Source organism: Bufo gargarizans, chromosome 10, assembly GCF_014858855.1.
Source record: "Bufo gargarizans isolate SCDJY-AF-19 chromosome 10, ASM1485885v1, whole genome shotgun sequence".
Lineage (NCBI taxonomy): Eukaryota > Metazoa > Chordata > Amphibia > Anura > Bufonidae > Bufo > Bufo gargarizans.
The window spans coordinates 93,777,199-93,801,409 of NC_058089.1; the positions used below are offsets into that span (position 1 = coordinate 93,777,199).

The following is a 24,211-nucleotide window of genomic DNA, read 5'->3' on the forward strand; positions in this document are numbered from 1 at the left end:
ACTACGCGCCGAGCGTGTGACGTCATGACGATGAACCCATACTGCGTCTGCGTGAGGCTGCACGGGGGCGGGGCACAGTGCAGCCAATCAGATTGAAAGGGCTCGTGAGCGTTGACCAATCACTGAGGACGTTACATGAGGGTTTCATAAAGGGGCGGAGAAAACAGGAAGTGACTGAGCCAGACATGAACTCTCTGGAGCAGGCAGAAGGTGCGGCATAGTGGGGTTCAGGGGCTGGGGGGGTGTTATGTATGTGTCCTGTGTCTTACTGGGGGCGAGAGGAAAGCTGCAGGGGTGCATGTTACCGTGGAGAAACACACGTGGTCATTAGTTTTGGTTCAAGAAGGGTTAATGTTGCTTTCAAATTCCTCATTTCTTTCTTTCTGCTTAATTTGCATATAATTATAAGTATTTTCACCAGAGAGGTGGTCACTATGTGATCCAAGTGGTATGTGGCCCCCTACTCCAATAAATATCAAAGTACATCCACCCATTCAAAGTAGAGGAGACCCCTTGGGTTCCTGTACCACCGGTGGAAAGCACGTCAGTATAAAGCTGGCCATACACAGGAGATAACGATCGTATGAATGAATAATCCCACCAGCAACGGGTCAGACCTAACTGGCCAACCATGGAGTACATTTTTAAAGGGTTTGTCTGCGATTTTGATATTGGTGGTCTGTCCTTAGGATGGGTCATCAGTATCAGATTGGTGGGGGGCTCCCCTGACGATCAGCAGTTTGGAGAGAGCGTGGCGCACCAGTGATTGGTCACATGGTCTAGGCGCTGCTCAGCCCCATAGAAGTGAATGGGACGGAACACGATACCAAGCACAGCCGCGATATAATGTACAGCACTGTGCTTGGTGAGTATCGCTGCCTCCTCAAACAGGTGTCAGACCCCCGCTGATCTCATATTGCTGACCTATCCTGAGGATAAGGGCTCACGCACATGACCGTTGTGTGGTTCCGCATCTGCAGCTTGAATCCTATACTTCAATGGGGCTGCAAAAGTTGTCACTGACCTGATGGTCATTGCTGGTAGTTAGAACGTTGTAAGTTGTGCTAGTCATACAGTGCCTTGCAAAAGTATTCACCCCCCTTGACGTTTTTCGTATTTTTGTGCCTCACAACCTGGAATTAAAGGGGTTCTGCACTTTCATTTAACTGATGATCTATCCTCTGGATAGATCATCAGCTTCTGATCGGCGGGGGTCCGACACCCGGGACCCCCGCCGATCAGCTGTTTGAGAAGGCAGCGGCGCTCCAGCAGCGCCGCGGCCTTCTCACTGTTTATTGCCGGGCCGCTGGCCCACTGACGTCACGACTAGTATCAACTAGCGTGGGCGGGGCTAAGCGCCATTCAAGTGAACAGAGCTCAGATATTTGAAGAGAAAGCAGCGCTAGTATGAGCACTGCCTTCTCTTCACTGTTTAGCTGCTTGCCGTCGCAACTGCAGCAGTAACCAGTATAATTAAGACTACGGCGCCCCCATTCATTTAATTGGAATGACTCCTTCCTATTCAAGTGAATAGGACGGCGGAGCTGTAAGTACACCTGCTCACCACAGCAATTGTGATGACGAGCAGGTAAACAGTGAAGAGAAGGCAGCGCTCGTATAAGCGGAGGTCTCGGGAGTCGGACCCCCGCCGATCTGATATTGACCTATTCCAAGGATGTCATTAATATGAAAAAACGGATAACCCCTTTAATGAGTACTATGGTATATTGTTTGCAGTACACATATGAATGGGATTTTCTTATTGTATTGTACCTGTAACTTGACATTTTTAGGCTTTTTTTTTGTGATATGCAGTTATGTACATGCAACTCTGTTCTCTATCTAGATCTAAAGGCATTTGAGCGGAGGCTTACGGAATATGTTTCATGTTTACAACCCGCCACTGGACGTTGGAGAAGTAAGTTGGGTTAGGGTCACACCATGCAGTTGAAAGGTACTTTTTATTATTATTTTATTTGCAAATTTGCCATTAAACAGAAAAGAACAGGAATACAAAAAGTTTGGCCATTTTGTGAACAGTTGTAGCATAGGCACATATGTATGAGCATAAGCTGTTGTAATAAATACATATTTTTTAAATGAATAAATACTAATGTTTAGTGATATTTTGAATCTTCTCTTTTAATAGTGATTCTCATCGTAGTATCGGTTTGTACTGCAACTGGTGCCTGGAACTGGCTAATAGATCCAGAGACGCAAAAGGTATTTTCTTTTCATTTTGTTTTCCTTTTAAGGACATTTATCATCTATCCAAAGGATAAGTAATAAATGTATGATCACTCGGGTGCCCACCCACCTCTGTGGATATTAGGTAGATGTCCCTAGTGAGAAAGCCACAGTGAATTTTTCTGTATTGGAAATCTACAATGGAATCCATGGAAGAAATCTGAGGCTGGCCCAGAGATGTCTTCTGCAGATTTGCAGAAGTACATGCTGCGGATTCACACGCAGATTTAGCCCATTTACACTGTCATTTTTAAAGGCTATGTACACCTTTTTGAGGGCAATTTTTTATTATTGCATTGTACTCCTTTTTGAGCTAATTTTTTTTATTTTTTATTGGTCTTTATTAAAAATATTGAACCCCTGTTTCTGTGCAGCCTTGAGTTTCTCTAATAGCAGGCTCTGAATTTTCACTCTATTTTGTCAGGCAGCTCAGCTGATGGCTCTTCATCTCTGACCTCCTTATAGCTCAATTCTTTCTCATCTTATTTAAGCCACATTTATATCACTAAGTGTTTAGGACCTTTTAGTAATTTAACCCCTTCGCTACCAGTGCCGTACATGTATGGCGCTGGAGCGAAGTGCAAACATGGCACCGGCTCGCAGGGGTCATGGCCGGAGAGTCCTCGTCGTTTCAAACAGCAGAGACCTGCGGCTAATGGCCTTGACCGGCAATAATGCCGAACAGTCATTAGGGCTCTTTCAAACGAGCGGATCCCGTGTGAAAGAGAGCCAATCCCTGTTCCAGACAGCAGAGACACGGAGCAGTGACATGATTGATAATGCTCCGTGCCTCTCTGTGACATTTTTGCTACAAAATCACAGTGACAACTTTATCTCACTGTGATTTTTATTTATTTAATTTTTTAATAAAAAGATTACAGAGAAGCACGGAGCATTATCAATTATGTTAATGCTCCATGTCTCTGCTGTCCGGAGCGGGGCTTGACTCTTTCACGCATCGGATTACCCGCACAGGATCCACTGAAAGAGTCATTAAAGGGACTCTGTCACCAGTTTCTGACCCCCACTTTTAAAAATATGGTTCTGTGCATGGAGCCCTTGTGATTCCTATTGTGTTGTTATAAGCTAAATCTGCAGGCTCATTTAGTTAAAAAAACGTTTTATCTAACCTGTCAGTCATCTTGTTAAGGTGCCCAGGGCGTTGCTCATGGCTTGAAGATGCCGCCTGCCGCCGCCGCCGTTCGTGCCCAGCTCCTCCTCTGCTCTCATCAGCGCCGCCTGAAAATACTTAGATACGCCTCCGGCTCTCCCTCGTTCCCCCCTCCTTCTTTTCTAAGATCCCGCGCGTGCGCACAGGCCTGTGCCTGATGCGCCCGTGCGGACTTTTCTGTTCAGCCTCATTGAGCGAAGTGCGCATGCGCGGGCACTTCGCTCAACCTCCCGATAACGCGAACACTGCCGCACGCGCGGGATCTTAGAAAAGAAGGAGGGGGGAGTGAGGGAGAGCCGGAGGCGTATCTAAGTATTTTCAGGCGGCGCTGATGAGAGCAGAGGAGGAGCTGGGCACGAACGGCGGCGGGCGGCATCTTCAAGCCATGAGCAACGCCCTGGGCACCTTAACAAGATGACTGACAGGTTAAATAAAAAGTTTTTTTAACTAAATGAGCCTGCAGATTTAGCTTATAACACCACAATAGGAATCACAAGGGCTCCATGCACAGAACCATATTTTTAAAAGTGGGGGTCAGAAACTGGTGACAGAATCCCTTTAAAGCCTTTTAGATGTCATTATCAAGTGAGGATGCCAGTAATTGATTTCAATACGCTGGGTCTCTCTGAAGAGACCCAGGGTAGTGAAGCTGCATTTCTAATTTTGGCCAGCAGGTAGCAGGCCAACATAAGAAATGAGCCCCTACACAGCTCAATAGATATACCGTGTTTTTCGCTTGATAAGACGCACCCCAGGTTTAAGAGGAGGAAAATAAGAAAAGAAAAAAAATTTCATCGGACCTCATATCAGATCCTCAGATGAGACCCCCAAAAATATCAGGACAATGTCAGGTACAAGACTGGAAATTACATGGTGGTCATGGTCAGGTACTAGTCTGGTAATGCCAACCGAAAAATATATACCTACAACCATCGAATAAATACTTATTCAGGCATAAACCAACCTTTGGCAATACATTAAATACAAAACCTACATGGACAAATGCCAGACCGCTGGTATTCATTAATTCTTTATTACAAAAAACATTATAATATAATGACATACATGATTAAAAGAGAAACAGTGCAGGAGATAAAAAAGCAGCATCACTGGAGGAGGCATACAGTGGACAAAGTCCCTATCCCTTCAACATGATTAGTCACAAAAATGCATATATGGAAGTTCATCAAAACAGGACAGTAGGACATTTACCCATACTGCGTCTCCTCCAGGATGGCGCCAACCCCAACGCGCGTTTCGGCGTACCTTTTCATTTTGTTTTCCTATTAAGGACATTTATCATCTATCCAAAGGATAAGTAATAAATGTATGATCACCCAGACAAAGGTACGCCGAAACGCGCGTTGGGGTTGGCGCCATCCTGGAGGAGACGCAGTATGGGTAAATGTCCTATTGTCCTGTTTTGATGAACTTCCATATATGCATTTTTGTGAATAATCATGTTGAAGGGATAGGGACTTTGTCCACTGTATGCCTCCTCCAGTGATGCTGCTTTTTTATCTCCTGCACTGTTTCTCTTTTAATCATGTATGTCATTATATTATAATGTTTTTTGTAATAAAGAATTAATGAATACCAGCGGTCTGGCATTTGTCTATGTAGATTTTGTAGTCTGGTAATGGTATGGTGGTCAGTGTCCGGTATTAGACTAGTAATAAGGATTGGTGCCGCTGCATCATGTCAGGCGGAATAGATGCAGTACTGTGTGACCACGGTCGGTGCTGTGCAGGGTCACACCCCAGAGTACTCAGCGCTGGAGCCGGAGGATCCTCCTACCAGTGACACAGCCCGGAAATAGGAAAGACCTGTGTTTGTGCCTCCTGTGTGACATGGGACTGGTACCGGCGGCATATAGACAGATGGGTGCGGGGACTGAGCAGAGACAGGCGGCTGGCAGAGCTGCAGGCAGACGTTACTGGTGAGTGACATGGCTGTCATTGCGCTTGTGTACAGACTGTCAATGTGCCATCTCTACACTGACCGTTACTGCTGCCTGCTGTAGACGACTTGTGCCAGCCTGGCACTGAGCTTTCTCTGAGGTACTGCCATATACATAGTGAGCTAAGGGGGCACAGCTGGAGACACCTGTTCCACAGACCTGTTCTCCCAATGTATCTGACTGCATGTGCCTGCACGCAGTCTTGTACCTGACTGCGTGCAGCGTCAGGTCCTAGTGCGCACACTACGTCTTGACGCTGTACGCGGTCGGGACAGTGCAGCGCCGGCCCCAGGGAGGGTGAGTATTACAAGCTCTTGCAGCCCTTCACTCCCTACACCCGGCACCTAAAGCATACTAGTGAGCGCTTCTACACTCGCCTACAGAATTATTAGGAACACCATACTAATACGGTGTTGGACCCCCTTTTGCCTTCAGAACTGCCTTAAAGGGGTTGTCCGGGTTCAGAGCTGAACCCGGACATAACCTTATTTTCACCCCGGCAGCCCTCCTGAGCCTGGCATCGGAGCATCTCATGCTCCGATGCGCTCCCGTGCCCTGCGCTAGATCGCGCAGGGCACAGGCTCTTGTGTTTTCAATAACACACTGCCGGGCGGAAACTTCCGCCCAGCAGTGTGTTCGGTGACGTCACCGGCTCTGAGGGGCGGGCTTTAGCTCTGCCCTAGCCGTTTTACTGGCTAGGGCAGAGCCAAATCCCGCCCATCAGTGCCGGTGACGTCACCGGGCTGCCTGTCAGCCCCATAGAGAGCCCGGTATGTCACCGGAACTCAGAAAAATGCCTTTGCCCTGCGCGATTTAGCGCAGGGCAAAGGAGAGCATCGGAGCATGAACTGCTCCGATGCTCATGTCAGGGGGGCTGCCGGGGTGAAAATGGAGGGATGTCCAGGTTCAGCTCTGAACCTGGACAACCCCTTTAATTCTACGTGGCATTGATTCAACAAGGTGCTGATAGCATTCTTTAGAAATGCTGGCCCATATTGATAGGATAGCATCTTGCAGTTGATGGAGATTTGAGGGATGCACATCCAGGGCACGAAGCTCCCGTTCCACCACATCCCAAAGATGCTCTATTGGGTTGAGATCTGGTGACTGTGGGGGCCATTTTAGTACAGTGAACTCATTGTCATGCTCAAGAAACCAATTTGAAATGATTCTAGCTTTGTGACATGGTGCATTATCCTGCTGGAAGTAGCCATCAGAGGATGGGTACATGGTGGTCATGAAGGGATGGACATGGTCAGAAACAATGCTCAGGTAGCCCCTGGCATTTAAACGATGGCCAATTGGCACTAAGGGGCCTAAAGTGTGCCCAGAAAACATCCCCCACACCATTACACCACCACCACCAGCCTGCACAGTGGTAACAAGGCATGATGGATACATGTTCTCATTCTGTTTACACCAAATTCGGACTCTACCATTTGAATGTCTCAACAGAAATCGAGACTCATCAGACCAGGCAACATTTTTCCAGTCTTCAACAGTCCAATTTTGGTGAGCTCGTGCAAATTGTAGCCTCTTTTTCCTATTTGTAGTGGAGATGAGTGGTACCCGGTGGGGTCTTCTGCTGTTGTAGCCCATCCGCCTCAAGGTTGTGTGTGTTGTGGCTTCACAAATGCTTTGCTGCATACCTCGGTTGTAACGAGTGGTTATTTCAGTCAACGTTGCTCTTCTATCAGCTTGAATCAGTCGGCCCATTCTCCTCTGACCTCCAGCATCACCATGGCATTTTCGCCCACAGGACTGCCGCATACTGGATGTTTTTCCCTTTTCACACCATTCTTTGTAAACCCTAGAAATGGTTGTGCGTGAAAATCCCAGTAACTGAGCAGATTGTGAAATACTCAGTCCGGCCCGTCTGGCACCAACAACCATGCCACGCTCAAAATTGCCTAAATCACCTTTCTTTCCCATTCTGACATTCAGTTTGGAGTTCAGGAGATTGTCTTGACCAGGACCACAACCCTACATGTATTGAAGCAACTGCCATGTGATTGGTTGACTAGATAATCGCATTAATGAGAAATAGAACAGGTGTTCCTAATACCGTATATGCCGGCGTATAAGACGACCCCCAACTTTTACACTGAAAATATAGAGTTTGGGATATACTCGCCGTATAAGACTACCCCTTTTTCAACACACAGCAGTACATTACTGCATCCCACCGCCATCCCTGATTCCCACCACCATCCCTGGGTACCACTGCCATCCCTGATTCCCACCACCATCCCTGGGTACCACTGCCATCCCTGGGTACCACTGCCATCCCTGATTCCCACCACCATCCCTGGGTACCACTGCCATCCCTGATTCCCACCACCATCCCTGGGTACCACCGCCATCCCTGCATCCCACCACCATCCCTGCATCCCACCACCATCCCTGAATCCCACCGCCATCCCTGCATCCCACCACCATCCCTAGGTATCACCACCATCCCTGCATCCCACCCAGGGCCGGCGTCATAACCCGGCATCCCCGGGCAAGTGCCGGGGCCCAATGCTCCTGGGGGGGCCCACTGAGCTGCTATGAGCACTTCCATCAATACAGATGGGAGCTCTCACTGCTGTCACTTCACTTACGCAGTACCCCTCTGGTGGGGCCCTCTGAGCTGCAGAGACTCAGACACGCCCCCTCTACACAGGACACGCCCCCTCTACACAGGACACACGCTGCCTGAGGAGAGAGACCGAGGGCTGGAGCTGGAGCTGAAGACAGTCTGTGAGTGAGTCTGCAGTCTGCACTGTGAATGTCTCTTGGGACAGAAGGGGGGGTCTCTTCGATCGGCTGCTGCTTCATTCTATTTAGTTGTGTTACTGTTTCATTAAGCAGTTTGCCCCCATGACACCTGCCCCCCCCCCCCCCCATATCCTGTCCTATCTCATCCTCATGGGGCCCCTGCTGTCTCCTTTCCTCCCTCATGTATCCAGAGCTCCTGTTTCACCCTCCTATCTCCTGTTGCTGCCCTGCACAGACCTCCTGCCACTACTTGTATGAATCCCCCTCAGAGCCCCTTCCCCCTACTTGCTGTGTCCACCCCTCCTGTCCATCCAGGGCCCCTGTCTCACTCCTCTGCCTCTCATTATGGTGGCATCTGAACAGCATTCACCATAAGGACCTTCTAACGTCACAGGGTCATGTGACTGTGCCCCCCACCCCGTACTGTGCCCCTTTATACCCTGCATTGTGCCCTCTTACCACACCCTGTCCAGTGTCCATAGTCATTCCCTGTACTGTGCCCTCTTATACCCTTTTATCCGGTCACTGTATGGTGGTTTTATCATTGTATGGCGGTGTTATCACTATATGGCTGTGGTATCCAATAGCTGGATGGCCATAACTGTATCCCTTTCCCTGCCCACGCCATCCTTTTTTAGACCTGGCATGAGCGGGAAAAGATACAGATTGCGGTGCTAAGGACCTTTGTGCCACAATCTGTGTCAGAAATACGCCTAAGTCTAGTTTCACACTAGCGTTCGGCTGTCCGCTCGTGAGCTCCGTTTGAAGGGGCTCACGAGCGGACCCGAACGGATCCGTCCAGCCCTGATGCAGTCTGAATGGATGCGGATCCGCTCAGACTGCATCAGTCTGGCGGCGTTCAGCCTCCGCTCCGCTCTCCTCCGCACGGACAGGCGGACAGCTGAACGCTGCTTGCAGCGTTCGGGTGTCCGCCTGGCCGTGCGGAGGCATGCGGATCCGTCCAGACTTACAATGTAAGTCAATGGGGACGGATCCGTTTGAAGATGCCACAATATGGCTCAATCTTCAAGCGGATCCGTCCCCCATTGACTTTCAATGTAAAAGTCTGGACGGATCTGCTCAGGCTAATTTCACACTTAGCTTTTTTTTTGCCAATTTAATGCAGACGGATCCGTTCTGAACGGAGCCTCCGTCTGCATTAATATGATCGGATCCGTTCAGAACGGATCCGATCGAACGCTAGTGTGAAAGTAGCCTAAGGCTACTTTCACACCTGCGTTTAGGTGCGGATTCGTCTGGTATCTGCACAGACGGATCCGCACCTATAATGCAAACGCTTACATCCGTTCAGAACGTATACGTTTGCATGATAATGCAAACGGATCCGTTTAGACTTTACATTGAAAGTCAATGGGGGACGGATCCGTTTGAAAATTGAGCCATATTGTGTCACCTTCAAACGGATCCGTCCCCATTGACTTACATTGTAAGTCTGGATGGATCCGCTTGCCTCCGCACGGCCAGGCGGACACCCGAACGCTGCAAGCAGCGTTCAGGTGTCCGCCTGCTGAGCGGAGCGGAGGACAGACTGTGCCAGACTGATGCATTCTGAGCGGATCCGCATCCACTCAGAATGCATTAGGGCTGGACGAATCCGTTCGGGGCCGCTTGTGAGAGCCTTCAAACGGAACTCACAAGCGGAGCCCCGAACGCAAGTGTGAAAGTAGCCTAACAGACGTATTTCTATGTAATAAATGACCCCCTAATTGTATTATTATTTGGGGGTAGGGCTAATATCTTTATATTATATGGATTCTAGTGTATTATATTGTGCACTGTATTTCCCAGTAGAAAATGATCCTTGGGAAGCACAGTCCTCATCCCTGACCAGCAGGACCAGGTAGCGCTCTGTCAGTACATGGCGGCCTCCCCTCTCCGCCACGCTGCTCTGCTGTGTACTGGGGCTTATTCTGACACTAGAGCTGGGTTCACATCCCATTTGTGCCATCCATTTAATGTATACCAAAAATGTATGCGTTACCAGATGCCTCAGACTGATGCCGTACAGTGGCGTCCGGTCACCATACAGTTCCATTGTAAAAAACCATATACGTTAACGTATGCATTTTTTACTTGACTCTGCAGGATACAAAAACGTGGAGCGCTGCACATTTGTATACATCAAACCGATAGGAAAACGTGATGTGAACACACATTGGGGAGGAGGGGGGCGTACTAAAATTTGCTGTGGGGCCCAGTCAATTCTAGCTACATCACTGCACATCTCCTTCTCTGCTCCAGGCCTGGCTCACTGCTGCAGCGGGCCGCCGGAGAGAAAGAGCGCAGGGAGCTGCGGTTAGTGATGGACAGGACGACCAGCTCCCCTGCAATGATAGGTATGTGAGGGGGCCACTGGGGGGTCATTCATCATACTGTGAGGGCCCCTTACACAGTATAATGACTCCCAGTGCCCCCCATTTAGTATAACGATCCCCATTGACCCTCCATTTAGCATAATGACCACCAGAGCCCCTATTAAATATAATGACCCCTCGTTCCCCCTCCATACAGTATAACCCCCAGTGTGGGGGCGACTGGGGGTCATTATTCTGCATGGAGTGTCGCTGTGGGGTCATTATACTGTGAGGGCCCTTTACATAGTATAATGACCCTCAGTGTCCCCCATTTAGTATAATGACCCCCAGAGCCCCCTCCATACAGTATTCCCCCAGTGTGGGGGCTACTGGGGGTCATTATTCTGAATGGGGGCGACTGGGGGTTATTATTCTGAATGCAGGGCCACAGGTGGTCATAATACGGGGGGGGGGGGGGGAATTGGGGGTTCATTATACTGTGTGAAGGGCCACTAGTAGTCATTATACTGTGTGAAGGGCCACTAGTAGTCATTATACTGTGTGAAGGGCCACTAGTAGTCATTATACTGTATAGGGGTCACTGGGGGTCATTATACAGTGTGGGAGCCACAGGGGGACATGTCAATGTAAAAAAATGCCTCACGGGGGCCCACTGGGATTTATCGCCCAAGGGCCCACATGAACCTGGAGCCGGCCCTGATCCCACCACCTTCCTTGTCCTCCCTCCCAGACCCTAAACATGTGCCACCTATACCCTGAACATGTTTTTGTTATGTTATTCTTCATATTCACATTCACATATGCACATCTGCGCCGCACTTGGATACGCCGCACGGAGATCTCGCACATGCACAGGAGCGAGATGCGAGCAGCCGTGAGGATCCTGTGTATCCACGCTCGCCGCATGAAATCTCGCACATGCGTAGGAGCGAGATGCGAGCGGCCAGGATGATGGCGGTACAAGGAGCATACAAGATACAGAGCAGGGGGAGGCATACAAGGTACAGAGCAGGGGGCGGTATACAAGGTACATCGCAGGGGGGGCATATGCCGTGGGTTACATCGCAGCTCTCAGCTGCTGGGGATACAAGGCAATAGCCCGGGCTCTCTCTGTTGATAATTCGGGCGTCCTGGCACTGCAGCGCCCGGCGTATAAGACGACCCCCGACTTTTGAGAAGATTTTCATGTGTTAAAAAGTAGTCTTATACGCAGGAATATACAGTAATTCTTTAGGTGAGTGTATAATGGAAGCGCTCACTATTATTCACTTTATAAAACGTACAGCCATTGTGTGTCTTACAAAGCGAAAAATACTGTAACTTAAAAAGTTATGGGGGTCAGAATATGGTAATGTAAAAAAAATATATATTTTTTTTTACACTATATAGACATAAAAAAATAAAAAAAAATATACATATGTGGTATAGTTGTAATCAGACTGACCCAGAGAATGAAGGGCAAAGCTCAGTTTTGCCACAATGGGAACGTTGTGGGAACAAAACCCGTAACACGGTGGAGGAATTGTATTTTTTTTTTCCAATTCCACCCCATTTTGGATTTTTTTCCCGCTACATTTTATGCCATATTAAATCGTGGCATTAGAAAGTACAACTTGTCCTGCAAAAAATAAGCCATACCGCTACGTGAACAGAAAAATAAAAAAAGTGTTAAAGGGGGTCATTTATTAAAGCCCCTGCGCTGGTGGTGGATTGCTGAAGTTGTGTAGAGGCCCTGGCCTCTCCATAACTTAGGCGCATCAAGTGCTGCCTCTAAACCAGCTTCCTAGCTGTCTTATGTTTAGACCATTTTATGTGCCTAAAACAGGTGTAAAAAATGATGAATGAGACGGGCCTGCCGGTGTTCTGTCAGAATGCTATACCCTCGTCACTTCCGGTGACGCAGCTGCACGGCAGTGACGAGAATCGGCTGGAGGAGGCGGTGTGCGGTGCTGCGCAAGCGCAGATCCATGGGTAAGTGAATATTATAGCCCCTGCCGCGGGAGAAGCACCCACTTAATGCACATGCGCAAAGCCGGCCAGGACACACTGCGCCTGTGCCCGGAGCCACAGCTGGGTAGAAGAGGATGCGCACGTGCAGCTATATACTCCCGTCAGCCACACACATCGCACTCAGGGGTAGGGAGATCTGATGGAACATTTTGCACTGACAAATATACCTACCCCTGAGTGCGCACGCGCTGTGTAATCCTGATGTGTGTGGCTGACGGGAGTATATAGCCACACGTGCACACCCTCTCCTACCCAGTCGTGGCTTCAGGTGCAGTGTGTGCTGGCCGGTTTTGCGCATGCGCATTAAGTTGGCGCTTCTCCCACAATGATGCTCTAATTTTGACTTACCCGTGGATCTGCGCTTGCGCAGCACCGCACACCCCCTCCTCCAGCTGATTCGCGTCACCAGAAGTGACGAGGGTACAGTATTCTGACAGAACACCGGCCCGTCCCCTTTCCCACCCACACTATGCCATCTTTTTAAGACCTGGCGTGAGCGGGGAAAAGTTGCAGATAGCGCCTAATATAGGCATATTTCAGGTTAACAAATGACCCCCAAGGTTTATTAGATGACAGCACAAAGTGAAAGTCCGATTCACACATCTAGACAAACAGTTAACTCTTTGTGACAGAATGGCTCAATATTGTTTGATAAAGACCAATTGAAAATAATCTTTATTCGAAAATGAGCAAAATGCAAAAAATTGCCTCCGAAGGAAATTTCAATATAACATACAGAAAATTGAATGTTTCACATGTAATATTACTTCATATCACGAACGTTGATAACAAAAAACTGGAAAACAGAAACAATACCAATTACTAAAAATATTATAGAGATGGTGTCAAGAAGTTGTATCAATGAAAAATCGTATGCAATATGTATGGACAGGTATACATATGGCATTTAAAGGGAACCTGTCACCGGTATTTTGTGTATAGAGTTGAGGCCATGGGTTGCTAGATGGCCGCTAGCACATCCGCAATACCCAGTCCCCATAGCTCTGTGTGCTTTTATTGCGTCAAAAAACCGATTTGATACATATGCAAATTAACCTGAGAAGAGTCCTGTCCCTGACTCCTCTCACATACAGGACTCATCTCAGGTTAATTTGCATATGTATCAAATCGGTTTTTTGACGCAATAAAAGCACACAGAGCTATGGGGACTGGGTATTGCGGATGTGCTAGCGGCCATCTAGCAACCCATGTCCTCAGCTCTATACACAAAATCCTGGTGATAGGTTCCCTTTAAGTAGAAGAATCATATTTTGAAGGAATTTCTAATCAGACTGATGGCTTTTTCTCATTGTTATTTTACAGGTTTCCTTCTTCACATCATTATGGAATCATCCCTTCTTTACAATTAGCTGCATTACATTAATAGGACTGTTTTTTGCTGGTATACACAAAAGGGTAGTGGCCCCGTCAATGTATCCTTTTTGATGGTCTTTCACTAAAGTATTTTGGTTCATCTCACAGCCGGCTTAATGGGGTTGTCTATTTCTTCTACACAGTGGAGTCACATTATTATGACCACCAGCTAATATCTAGAGCAGGGGTGCACAACCTGCGGCCCTCGATATCCTTCTGTGTGGCCCCCAACCATCTGGTGACAGACATGTATGTCTGTCTTGTGGCTGCTCACATGCATTTTTCATGTATTCTCCCATTAGATGTGAATCCTGGAGGCGTAACCAGAAATTTATTGCATATTGTACATACAGTATATACTATAAATACAGTATATCAGTTGGTAATACCCCTTTAACTTTTATTTTTCGGCCCTTGGGAATTCTTTAGTCTGACAATGTGGCCCCCAACCAGAAAAGGTTGTGTACCCCTGATCCAGAGTAACCACCGTGTGCAGCAAAGACTGATCTAGACAGGCCAGGAGCGACTCAATGAGGTCCTGGTCGGTTGTGACCGGTATCTGTAGTGCCTCCCGCAGCTGCTGGAGGGTGGGTGGGGGAGGATCCATAGACCAAACGCAACAACCGAGGTGCTCAATTGGCTTCAAGCCTGGGGAATTAGGGAGCCAGGGTAGTACTTGGAAGTCTTGGTCATGGTCTTCCAACAAATGTCGTACATCTCTATCCGTGTGACAAGATCCCATCTGCCCCAGGGAGGGTGTACCTGATCTGCAAGGATGAATTCATACTCGCATTGGTTGAGAGTGCCTTCCACATGGATGAGTGGACACGGAGAACACCACAAAAACATTCCCAGACCATAACGCTGCCACCACCAGCTTGTGTTCTTCCAGCAACGGTTGTAGGGTTTGTTCTCGGATGTTTCTCTGCTGACATGCCGACGTGTGATGAAGCAGAAATCGTGACTGATTGCAGAAGGCATGCCTCATTCCGGCATTGCCGTGAAAATTGAAGCCATTGCTGCTGACGTAACTTCATTAGAAGAGGTTAAGGGACCATCTGTCTGCTTTGCGTCCCATACTCGGGGTTCACTGAACTGTTTTAGACACACGTCTGATAGCCGCCTAGTTCATTCTGGTCGTGAGCTGCTCCTCTGTAGGGTGTCGGTCCAGCCTTGTGCACCTTCATAGCCAACACTCACCGCTCACATCAATAGCATATGGTGCTCCGCAGTCACATTTGTCCACTCACCATACACTTTCACCACAGCAGCACGCAAACGGTTCACAAACTGCGCAGTGTCAGAAATAGTCACCCTTGGCCCGAAAGCCAATAATCTTCCCTTATTGCCCATTTTAACCCATATCGCACACCTTCTATAGACCGCTCACCACAAGTCAGTTCATTCATGTGCCTCCGACTTTGAAAGTAGGAAGCGATCATAATAATATGACTCGCTCAACTTTGTATATGCTGAGGATAGGCCATCAATATCTGATCAGCGGAGGTCTGACAACCTCCAACCCTCATGGTCAGCTGTTGGGGAGTAGTTCTGGGGCTGGAGCTACACGGCTCTGTCCATTTTGTAGGGGATGGAGCTGGTAACTGCAGTGCCCATTGAAGTGAATGGGAGCAGCGCTATAGTAACTAGCGCCTTCCACTACACCGTAGACAGAGCTGTGTAGTTCTTGCGATGGATCTACTCCTGAACGGCAGAGGTCAAATAATGATGGTCTATCCTGCTGGACCAGAGGGAGACATGGGAGCCACAGAAGTCAGAAAAGAAGAATGAGCTGGCAGTGGAAGTAAGAGACGGTAGAGTAAGGATGCTTCTGACACTTTATATTGGTTGTGGGAGGTTGGAAAAAAAAAATCAAAGTGGGAAGACCCCTTTAAGTATATATACATTGTGTTTTATAATCTAATTCTGCATACAATCTATATTTCTTATCCAATTCTTCAGAATAGCAGCAAGATGTCGAACTGTACTAGCAGAATATAACATGTCATGCGATGATGTACGTATTATACACTTTCCATCATGCCGCTGTAGATTATTGTGTTGGCCTTGATTTATTGGTATTTTTCTGAGTTATATTTCCCATTACAACTTATCGCCTATCAACAGGATATTGGATGTCTCTGATCAGCGCGTTCCAACCGCTGGGACCCGCTGATTTGCTAAAATGGAGGCCCTTGCTGCTCCATTCAACCCTATGGTACTGGAGGAGATGGCAGAATAGAACCGCTCAGCTGTTTTTGGCAGCCCCGTAGAGTTGAATGAAGGGGACAGCGTGCATGTGATCGGCCGGGGGCCCCAGCGTTCATGCCTCCACTAATTAAGCACTTATCACCTAAAGCCTTATTCACACGTCCGTGTCCATGCTCAAATATGTGAAAAGGAGGTCAGTGATGACTCCGTGAAGGATCAGTGTCCATTTTTTTGCTGTCCATGTGTCATCCGTGTTTCACGGATGCTGTGGAGCTGAAAAATAATTTTCAAAGCTCTTCCTAAAGGGGTTGTCCGGGTTCAGAGCTGAACCTGGGCATCCCTCCATTTTCACCCCGGCAGCCCCCCTGACATGAGCATCGGAGCAGTTAATGCTCCGATGCTCTCCTTTTGCTCTGTGCTAAATCGCGCAGAGCAAAGGCTTTTTTTGGAGATCCGGTAACGTACCGGGCTCTCCATGGGGCTGCCAGGAAGCCCGGTGACTTCACCGGCACTCATGGGCGGGACTTAGCGCTGCTCTAGCCAGTAAAATGGCTAGGGCAGCACTAAAGCCCGCCCCTCAGAGCCGGTGACTTCACCGAACACACTGCCCGGCGGAAGCTTTCGCCCGGCAGTGTGTTGTAAACAAGAGGCCCTGCGCGATTTAGCGCAGGGCAAGGGAGCGCATCGGAGCATGAGATGCTCCGATGCTAGCCTCAGGGGGGTGGCTAAAACCACAGACTGTGGGAAAACACGAATGTGTGAATACACACATTATAATGAATGGGTACGTGTGATGTCCGTGGAGAAAACGTACAGCAAATGTATGTGGAACACTGATGTGTGAATGAGGCTTCATCCTGTGGATAGGGGATAAGTTAGTGTAATTGGACAACCCCTTTAAAAGGCATCTGTCAGCAGCTTTGTCCCTATGACACCGGCTGACCTGTTACACGTGCACTTGGCAGCTAAAGACTTCTGTGTTGGTCCCATGTCCATATGTGCCCGCATTGCTGAGAAACATGATGTTTTATTATATGCAAATGATCGTCTAGGAGCAACTGGGGCGTCTTCATTACACCTAGAGGCTCAGCTCTCTGCAACGGTGATACCCTCACCACTTTGACAGGACTAGGTGTGATGTTTTCACTGCCTGTCCCTGTCAATCAAACTGCAGGGGGGCGCGGCAGTTGCAGAGAGAGCTGAGCCTCTAGGTGTAATGGTAACACCCCCGTTGCTCCTAGAGGCTCATTTGCATATATTAAAACATCATGTTTCTCAGCAGTGCGGGCACATAGGAACATGGGACCAACACAGATGTCTTCAGCTGCCAAGCGCTCATGTAACAGGTCAGCCAGTGTCATAGGTACCCTTTAAGGTTTCTTCCTGGGGTGGGGGGGTTGTCTTTGGTCTTGTGGCCATTTAGTAAGTGCAGGAGTATCCATGTTACCACTATATTTCCTGTAAAGTATGCCCTGAAAGAAAAAGAAAAACGTCCAGGAACCTGTCGCCTTACTGATGGCCGAGATCATTTCTTCTGTACATTTACGGCAAAACATTTTGAAATTATTTTTATTTTTTTTGCAGACGGGAAAATTAATTTTAAAGCCAAGACCCCACATCCAGTGAGCTCTGCTGTCACCTGGTGAAGCTTGGTTTTTCATCTCTCCTGGCAATACGGTCTCTCTTTTGGAGATGGTTATTGATGACAGATCGATGATTCACAAAGTCAAAACTCTTTGAACTTTGGGACATTCATCCAAGAGGAAATTCAATGATTGTACAGTCTGAGCTTTGGAACTGTTATTACAGGAAAAAGTCACCTGAAGTGTCATATCCTTGTCTAGGTATGTGTATCAAGAAGGAGGGTTTGCACACCCCCAGGGTGCAGTGTCGTCTCCCCCCATCCTATACAATACTAAAATTTTAACTGATCTTTTGTGTGTTTTGTGAGGTGACGTAACAGTTGGAGCTAAGATTCACAAATAAAAGTTTCAATGAAATATTTGCTATTCTGGATCATAGCCTTAGGTAATGTTATTTGACAGCCCCCTCCCCCATACATGCATGCTTAGCTCAGCAGGCCATATGTTGGAGATGAGTGGCCGATCATGCCACCAACGTGCAGTTTTCAGCATGGCAGATTACATTTTCAGCAGACGTTGGCCATCACGCTAGTTTTACAGTCGGACAGAATGGCCAAAATCTGCCGTCCCAGCCGACTTTAGTCTTATGTGTATGGCGAACTCAAGGAGCTGTCAGGCACCTACGGCGGTGGCTTATCTCGCTGAAGAACAAAAGGATCTGGCATATTCAGATTTAACATCCGGACCTGATATTCCCCGCCGTCAGGAGAAAGTCAGGGCACCCTCGTACACATTAGATGATTGGCTGGTCCTGCCAAAATCTATCAATTGTGTATAAGCAGCTTAAAGGGGTATTCCCATCACAGACAATGGGGGCATATCGCTAGGATATGCCCCCATTGTCTGATAGGTGACCTCGGGGACCCGCACCTATACCAAGAACGGAGCCCCGAACATGGTGGAGGATGCACTGCGCATCCGTAGCCACGTTCCATTCATTTCTACGGGGCCGCAATAAATATCTGAGCGCTGGAGGTGGGACCCGCACCTACACCGAGAACGGAGCGGGGAAGGTGGCGGAGGGCGCACAGTGCATGCGCAGCCGCCCTCCATTCATTTCTATGAATGGCTATTTCAGTCTGCCTCAGAAATGAATGGGAGCGGTAACCGTGCGAGCGCAGTGCGCTCCCATTCACTTGGAGGTTGCCGGACCCCGGGGTCCTCCAGCCACCACCGTTCCCGGCGTAGGTGTGTGTCCCACACCTATCAGACAATGGGGGGCATATCCTAGCGATATGCCCCCATTGTCTGTGATGGGAATACCCCTTTAACAAACCAAGCACCCATGTGTCCAGGGCAGATTTTTATCCAATGTTAAATATAAGAAAAAAAATATGAAGGTTTCTATTAAATGACTGCAAGCAGAGATCTGAGGAGTGGATATTGGAAGTATTTTTTTTTTATTATATCGTTTTCCATCTTGCAAAGAGCTGCCCTTTATTTTCTATATCTGGAATACTCCTCTCTAATGTGACCTCAAAGTATCTGCACCATCATAGACTCTTAAACGTTGGGACTGAACACTCGCCCGAGCCTTCGTCTGATATTTCACTGGTTTCCAAAAAACCTTCTCGGACATGTTTTTATACCTTCAGTTATCTATTATTCTGTTTCATACTGAAATAATATGCTTTCATGTCAAATACTTTTCTCACCGGTCCTGCAATGATGAAGCTATTAAACTATTTAACGTGAATTTTGACTGTTGTGGTTTTTTTTTGTTTGTTCTTTTTTGTCATGTTTAAGTTGGGGAAGGGGAAAAATTGTATATCAAATATTTAATGGGCTGGGTAATAGCTTTTGACAAACAGAATTACGGGGCAGGCACACAACCGTATTTTTGGTCCGCATGCAGTTTTTTGAGGATCAGATGTGCACCCATTCATTTCACTGGGGCAGCAAAAGATGCGGGCAGCACACCGTGTGGACCCTTCTTTCTCAATACTTCTGCATTTTTTATTTTATTTTTTGTCATCCTGCTTTTTGAGAATTGACCACAGATTGTCAATGGAATTGAGATCTGGGGAGTTTCCTGGCCATGGACCCAAAATTTTATGTTTTGTTCACGGAACCACTTGCTTCTCTTACTATCAGGGGATAAACTGACACCGGCCTATTCAGATCCTTCAACTGAGCTTGGAGGGCATGTCTCAATTGCAGATATCTGAAAAAGTGTGACCTCAAAACACCCACTTTGGTCTGCAGCTGTGAGAAGGAGAACAGTATACCCTTTTCATATAGATCTTTCAAACAGCACACCCCATATCCTCTCCAAATCACCTCCCATTCACTCTGCATCAGGTGCGGAAACATCGGGTTGTTCCACAATGGTATATCCTCTGGTAGGTCCTTATATTGCTGCAACTTTGCAGCTCCCCATACCTGGTGCGCCAATTTATGAATCGGTAGGAGCGAGCCCGACACCGAAGATCGGCCCTCAAGTACAGGCCACAGGGTGGGAAGCTGCAAAAATTCCCGCAAATAGTATTCAGAACTAGGAAGTACGTCCCGGGTCACCCATGGCACCAGATATCGCAACTGACCAGCAAGGAAATATAGATGCAAGTCTGGCAGAGCTGCTCCACCCTGATCCCAACTCCTCTGTAGAGACCTGACGGCTAATTTTCTCCTATTCCTACCCCAGATAAATGTCGCCATAAGGGAGTGTAGCTTATCAAAGAATAACAATCCTATCTTTGACAGTAACGTTCTATATTTTTGCAGATGCCATCGAACGGACATATGGGTGTGGAGTGCTGTCCACATCTTTTTCGCCCCCTTTGAAGTGAAAAGGTCCGCCTCTGACCCACAAAAAATGCGGATTGGACGTGGACAAAAATTCATTAGTGTGTGAGCCCCCATAGTGAGGGATCAGTAATCACAGACTAAATAGGGCATGCCTCCCTGGTGCCACCATGTACTCGGGGAGGGACACTTGTTAAGCATGTTGCGCCAGAATTATGGCTTAAAATGCACCAAAAAGAATGTTATTTTGATTTGCACCAAATATATCAACTGTTTTCTCCACAATTTTCACCGTAAATAATGCATCACCCCAGAACTGAGTTATAAATGTCAGAGTGGGCAGGGCCATCAAATTGGCGCATATTAAGCCTCATTTATCATCCTCTTAGGTCCGCATCTGAGCCGCAGTTTTTGCTGCATCCGGATCCGAAAAACGGTCGTATGCATGAGACCTAAACAACAGGGATTTTCTAGGCCCATGTTGGTAAGTGAGTTGGGCCGTGGAACTGCCACCTGAGGCCAGGGTCCTCCCTCCTATATTTTTTGAAAAGTGGCAAGGGTGTCGGAGAAGTCGCAAAATTGTGACTTTTCTACGCTAACCCCCCCCCCCAAAAAAAAAATATAAATCCTCTGGATAGGTCATCAGTATAGGATTGGTGTGGGTCTAACACCCCGCCGATCGGCTATTTGAGAAGGCAACTGCTCTCACAGTAGTACCATGGCTCTGCTCGCCAAGCACAGCGCTGTACATTTTATAGTGGCTTGCACGTAGGCCACGTGACCGATGGCCTAGATCTGTGATGGTTAACCTCCGCCACTCCAGCCATGTTAAAACTACGACTCCCAAGATGTACACTTGCTTGGCTGTTCTCAGAACTCCAAATAAATGAATGGAGCATGCTGGGAGTCGTAGTTTCACCACGGCTGGAGTGCCGGAGGTTAGCCATCACTGGCCTAGGTGCACCTAGGCCACGTGACCGATGAATGTCACATCACACAGCATAGACAAAGCAGTGAGAAGGACACAGCTTTACTGCCTTCTCAAAAGCTGAAGGGGGTGGGGGGTGGGTGTCCCAGGTGTCGGACCCCCACTGATCAGATACTGATGACCTATCCAGAGGAAAAAAATCTCGGAAAACCCTTTTAATTAACATAAAATTGCGTGTCATGGCAAAGGCCACTTGGTAATTGTCTTTTCTGATCTTTTGAGATCACTGAGTATTAAAGGCGTATTCCCAACTCAGACAATGGGGGCATATCGCTAGGACCCGCACCTACAACGAGAACGAAGTGGGGAGCGCTGTGGCTGGAGGACCCTGGATTTCCCAGGGTCCGTCCACCACCAAGCGCTGCTCCCATAGAAGTGAATGGGAGCGCACCCCATGCTCCCACTCGTTTCTCTGGGGCAGACTGCAATAGCCGAGCCAGAGCGCGACTATTTTCGGCGGCCCCATAGAAACGAATGGAGGGCGGCTGCGCATGCGCAGTACACCCTCGGTTCATTTCCCGGCTCTGTTCTCATTGTAGGTGTGGGACAGGCACCTATCGTGTTTACCCGAAAATAAGCCCTAGCGCTATTTTGCAGGGTTTTTGGAGTAGGCTTAAAATATAAGCCTTACACCAAAAATAAGCCCTAGATACAGCCGTAGTTTATTTTATATAAAGGGAAGGTGGGGGAAATGTGCGGGCTGCAGCAGTTCAGGAGCGCTCACTAATGGCTCCTGAGGGTGGGCAGCGCAGGCTTCAGTGAAGCCGCCAGCCCGTGCTCCCTACATCTCTCCCATGCCGTATCTGCTCTCCCTGGTACCGTAGATTGCTGCCTAGGTCCCTTGGGTAAGGACAGCTCAGGGGCAATATACGGTACCAGAATGAAAAATGTGTGGCAAATATGACTATAATCCCCCTCATCCATAGGAATGCACCCATGTACTGCAGTATATGGGTGCATTCCTATGGATGAGGGGGGTTATAGTCATATTAAATATAAACACTGTCCAGGGACTGTTCTGCAATTGGCATGTGTCTATATAAAATATGTTCATGGAGCCAAAATAAGCCCTAACCCTTTTTTCGGACCCTGTCTTATTTTGGGGAAACACAGTGTCAGACAATGGGGGCATATCCTAGCGATGGGAAAAACCCTTTAATGCATATTGATATTATATTATTATAATTTAAATGTAATCAAGACATAAAAAGTCGAATTATGCTTTTATTTATTTATTTATTTTACTAAAAAATCAGGTAGGAACCATTTCTATTCTCCAGTTTCTACGCTTGTAAGCTGCAGGCGTCTCACGGACCATCACTTTTGTGAGTTCCTAAAGCTCCACTGGGCAATCAACCAACACCGTTCCCTTCCCGGGATAATTCAGGCTTTCCTCCTGGGTGACTAGTGTGTTATATTGTGGGATCTTTTTGGCCTAGGGTTCCGGCGCGCCGTGATTGAGGTGTGAACCACGAGAAACAGTGGTGAACGCTCTGACAACCGAGGTGCTAGTCCCATATGCAACGGTTTAACTCCAGAGAATTGTTGAGATCAATTCTCCGGGCGCTGGGAAGAATATAAATGAGCGCCTCCACATCCCTAGGAATAAGGCAACGCTCTGCAGCACAGAATGTGAAAATAGATTTCCGTCCCTCCATGAGGCGTTGGTCAAGCGAGGGGCGTCTTGGGACGGAGGGAAAAGAGGTGAGCCCGTTGTGGTGTGATCTGGGGGGTGGGTTGTGAATTCTCATTTTAATTGCTTTGCTGTAGATGCAGGAACCACTTGAGGCACCGCTGTCATCTTCACACTATCCCTGCCTTTCTAATGACTATTTCATTCCGTAGTCCTATAATTACAGGACCATCAATGTAGCTTACTGTACAAGACGTAATAATTGGGGTTGCAATTTTTTATTGTTTTATGCAAAAAAGAAAAAAAAAACATGATATAAAGGCTCTGTGCACATGGTGTTACAGCCTTGTAGTTGCTGCTCCCAGTGTATACATTAAAGGGGTCGCTGTAATTTTGTAATGTATTTCTTTTACCTTTATTGCTCCCATCTCCCGTTTTAAGATGTGGTCACATGACCATGTCCATCCAGCTCTTTCTTATTTCCTGTGATGATCTGTCCATGGGCGGGGCAGTGATAGGGGCGTGTCTATGTAACTAGCTGGGTGGGAGGAGCTCTAAACTAGCTGGGCGTTGTTAGGGGCGGTACTGGAGCTGTGGCAGAAAAAGGAGCAGTGCATCATGGGTTCGGTTGGATACAGGAACAGGAAGTGCTACTTACGGGATGGGAACCAACCAGAGGGATTGCTTTACATAGTGAAAATGGGCCACAGATGAGTACAAATTAAAAAAAAAAGCATGGGGAAGATGTGCATGAGGAAAGCATCTACATGCGAAAATCTGTTAAAACTAGTATTGCCAGAAAATCCCCTTAAAGGGAAACTGTCATCAACTTTATGCCAACCTCACTGAGGGCAGCATAAAATAGTGACAGAAATGCTGATGTCAGTGAGGTGTCACTCATCAACTAAAAGTAAGTGGTTGCCGAGAACCAGCATCATAATCATTGCAGCCCAGGGCCTTGAAAAGAGTCCAATCTACCTGAGAAGAGTCACGGTTATCCATCATCTCCTGCTCTCCCGTCCATCTGCTGATGATTGGCAGTTCTCTCCCAGAAAGAGAGAAAACTAGGTAGAAGACTGTCAGCCATCAGCAGGAGAGCAGGAATAACCAGGACTCTTCTCAGGTGTCCGGGA

The 24,211-nt window shown here is 47.8% G+C and overlaps 1 protein-coding gene across 3 annotated transcripts; it reads left to right on the plus strand.

Moving 5' to 3' along the window:
- Positions 1-132: 132 nt before the first annotated feature.
- Positions 133-19,405, plus strand: CNEP1R1 (CTD nuclear envelope phosphatase 1 regulatory subunit 1). 3 transcript variants are annotated; one of them, XM_044269750.1, is made up of 7 exons: positions 133-210; positions 1,847-1,918; positions 2,150-2,223; positions 6,834-6,890; positions 13,808-13,917; positions 15,821-15,875; positions 17,654-19,405. In XM_044269750.1, exons 1-7 carry the CDS (start codon positions 186-188, stop codon positions 17,693-17,695), a joined length of 435 nt encoding a protein of 144 aa, XP_044125685.1. In that variant the 5' UTR covers positions 133-185; the 3' UTR covers positions 17,696-19,405. The 3 variants fall into 3 exon arrangements, with proteins under 3 accessions (XP_044125685.1, XP_044125686.1, XP_044125687.1); XM_044269752.1 differs by having other exon boundaries at positions 181-210; positions 1,847-1,954; XM_044269751.1 differs by lacking the exon at positions 6,834-6,890.
- Positions 19,406-24,211: the final 4,806 nt, after the last annotated feature.

Bases quoted from the DNA above. Each gene is read 5' to 3' on its own strand.
- CNEP1R1 (XM_044269750.1), top strand. From the start codon at position 186: ATGAACTCTCTGGAGCAGGCAGAAG. The intron at 1,919-2,149 runs GTAAGTTGGGTT...CTCTTTTAATAG, and splicing joins CGCCACTGGACGTTGGAGAA to TGATTCTCATCGTAGTATCG. The intron at 6,891-13,807 runs GTGAGCTCGTGC...GTTATTTTACAG, and splicing joins TCTTCAACAGTCCAATTTTG to GTTTCCTTCTTCACATCATT.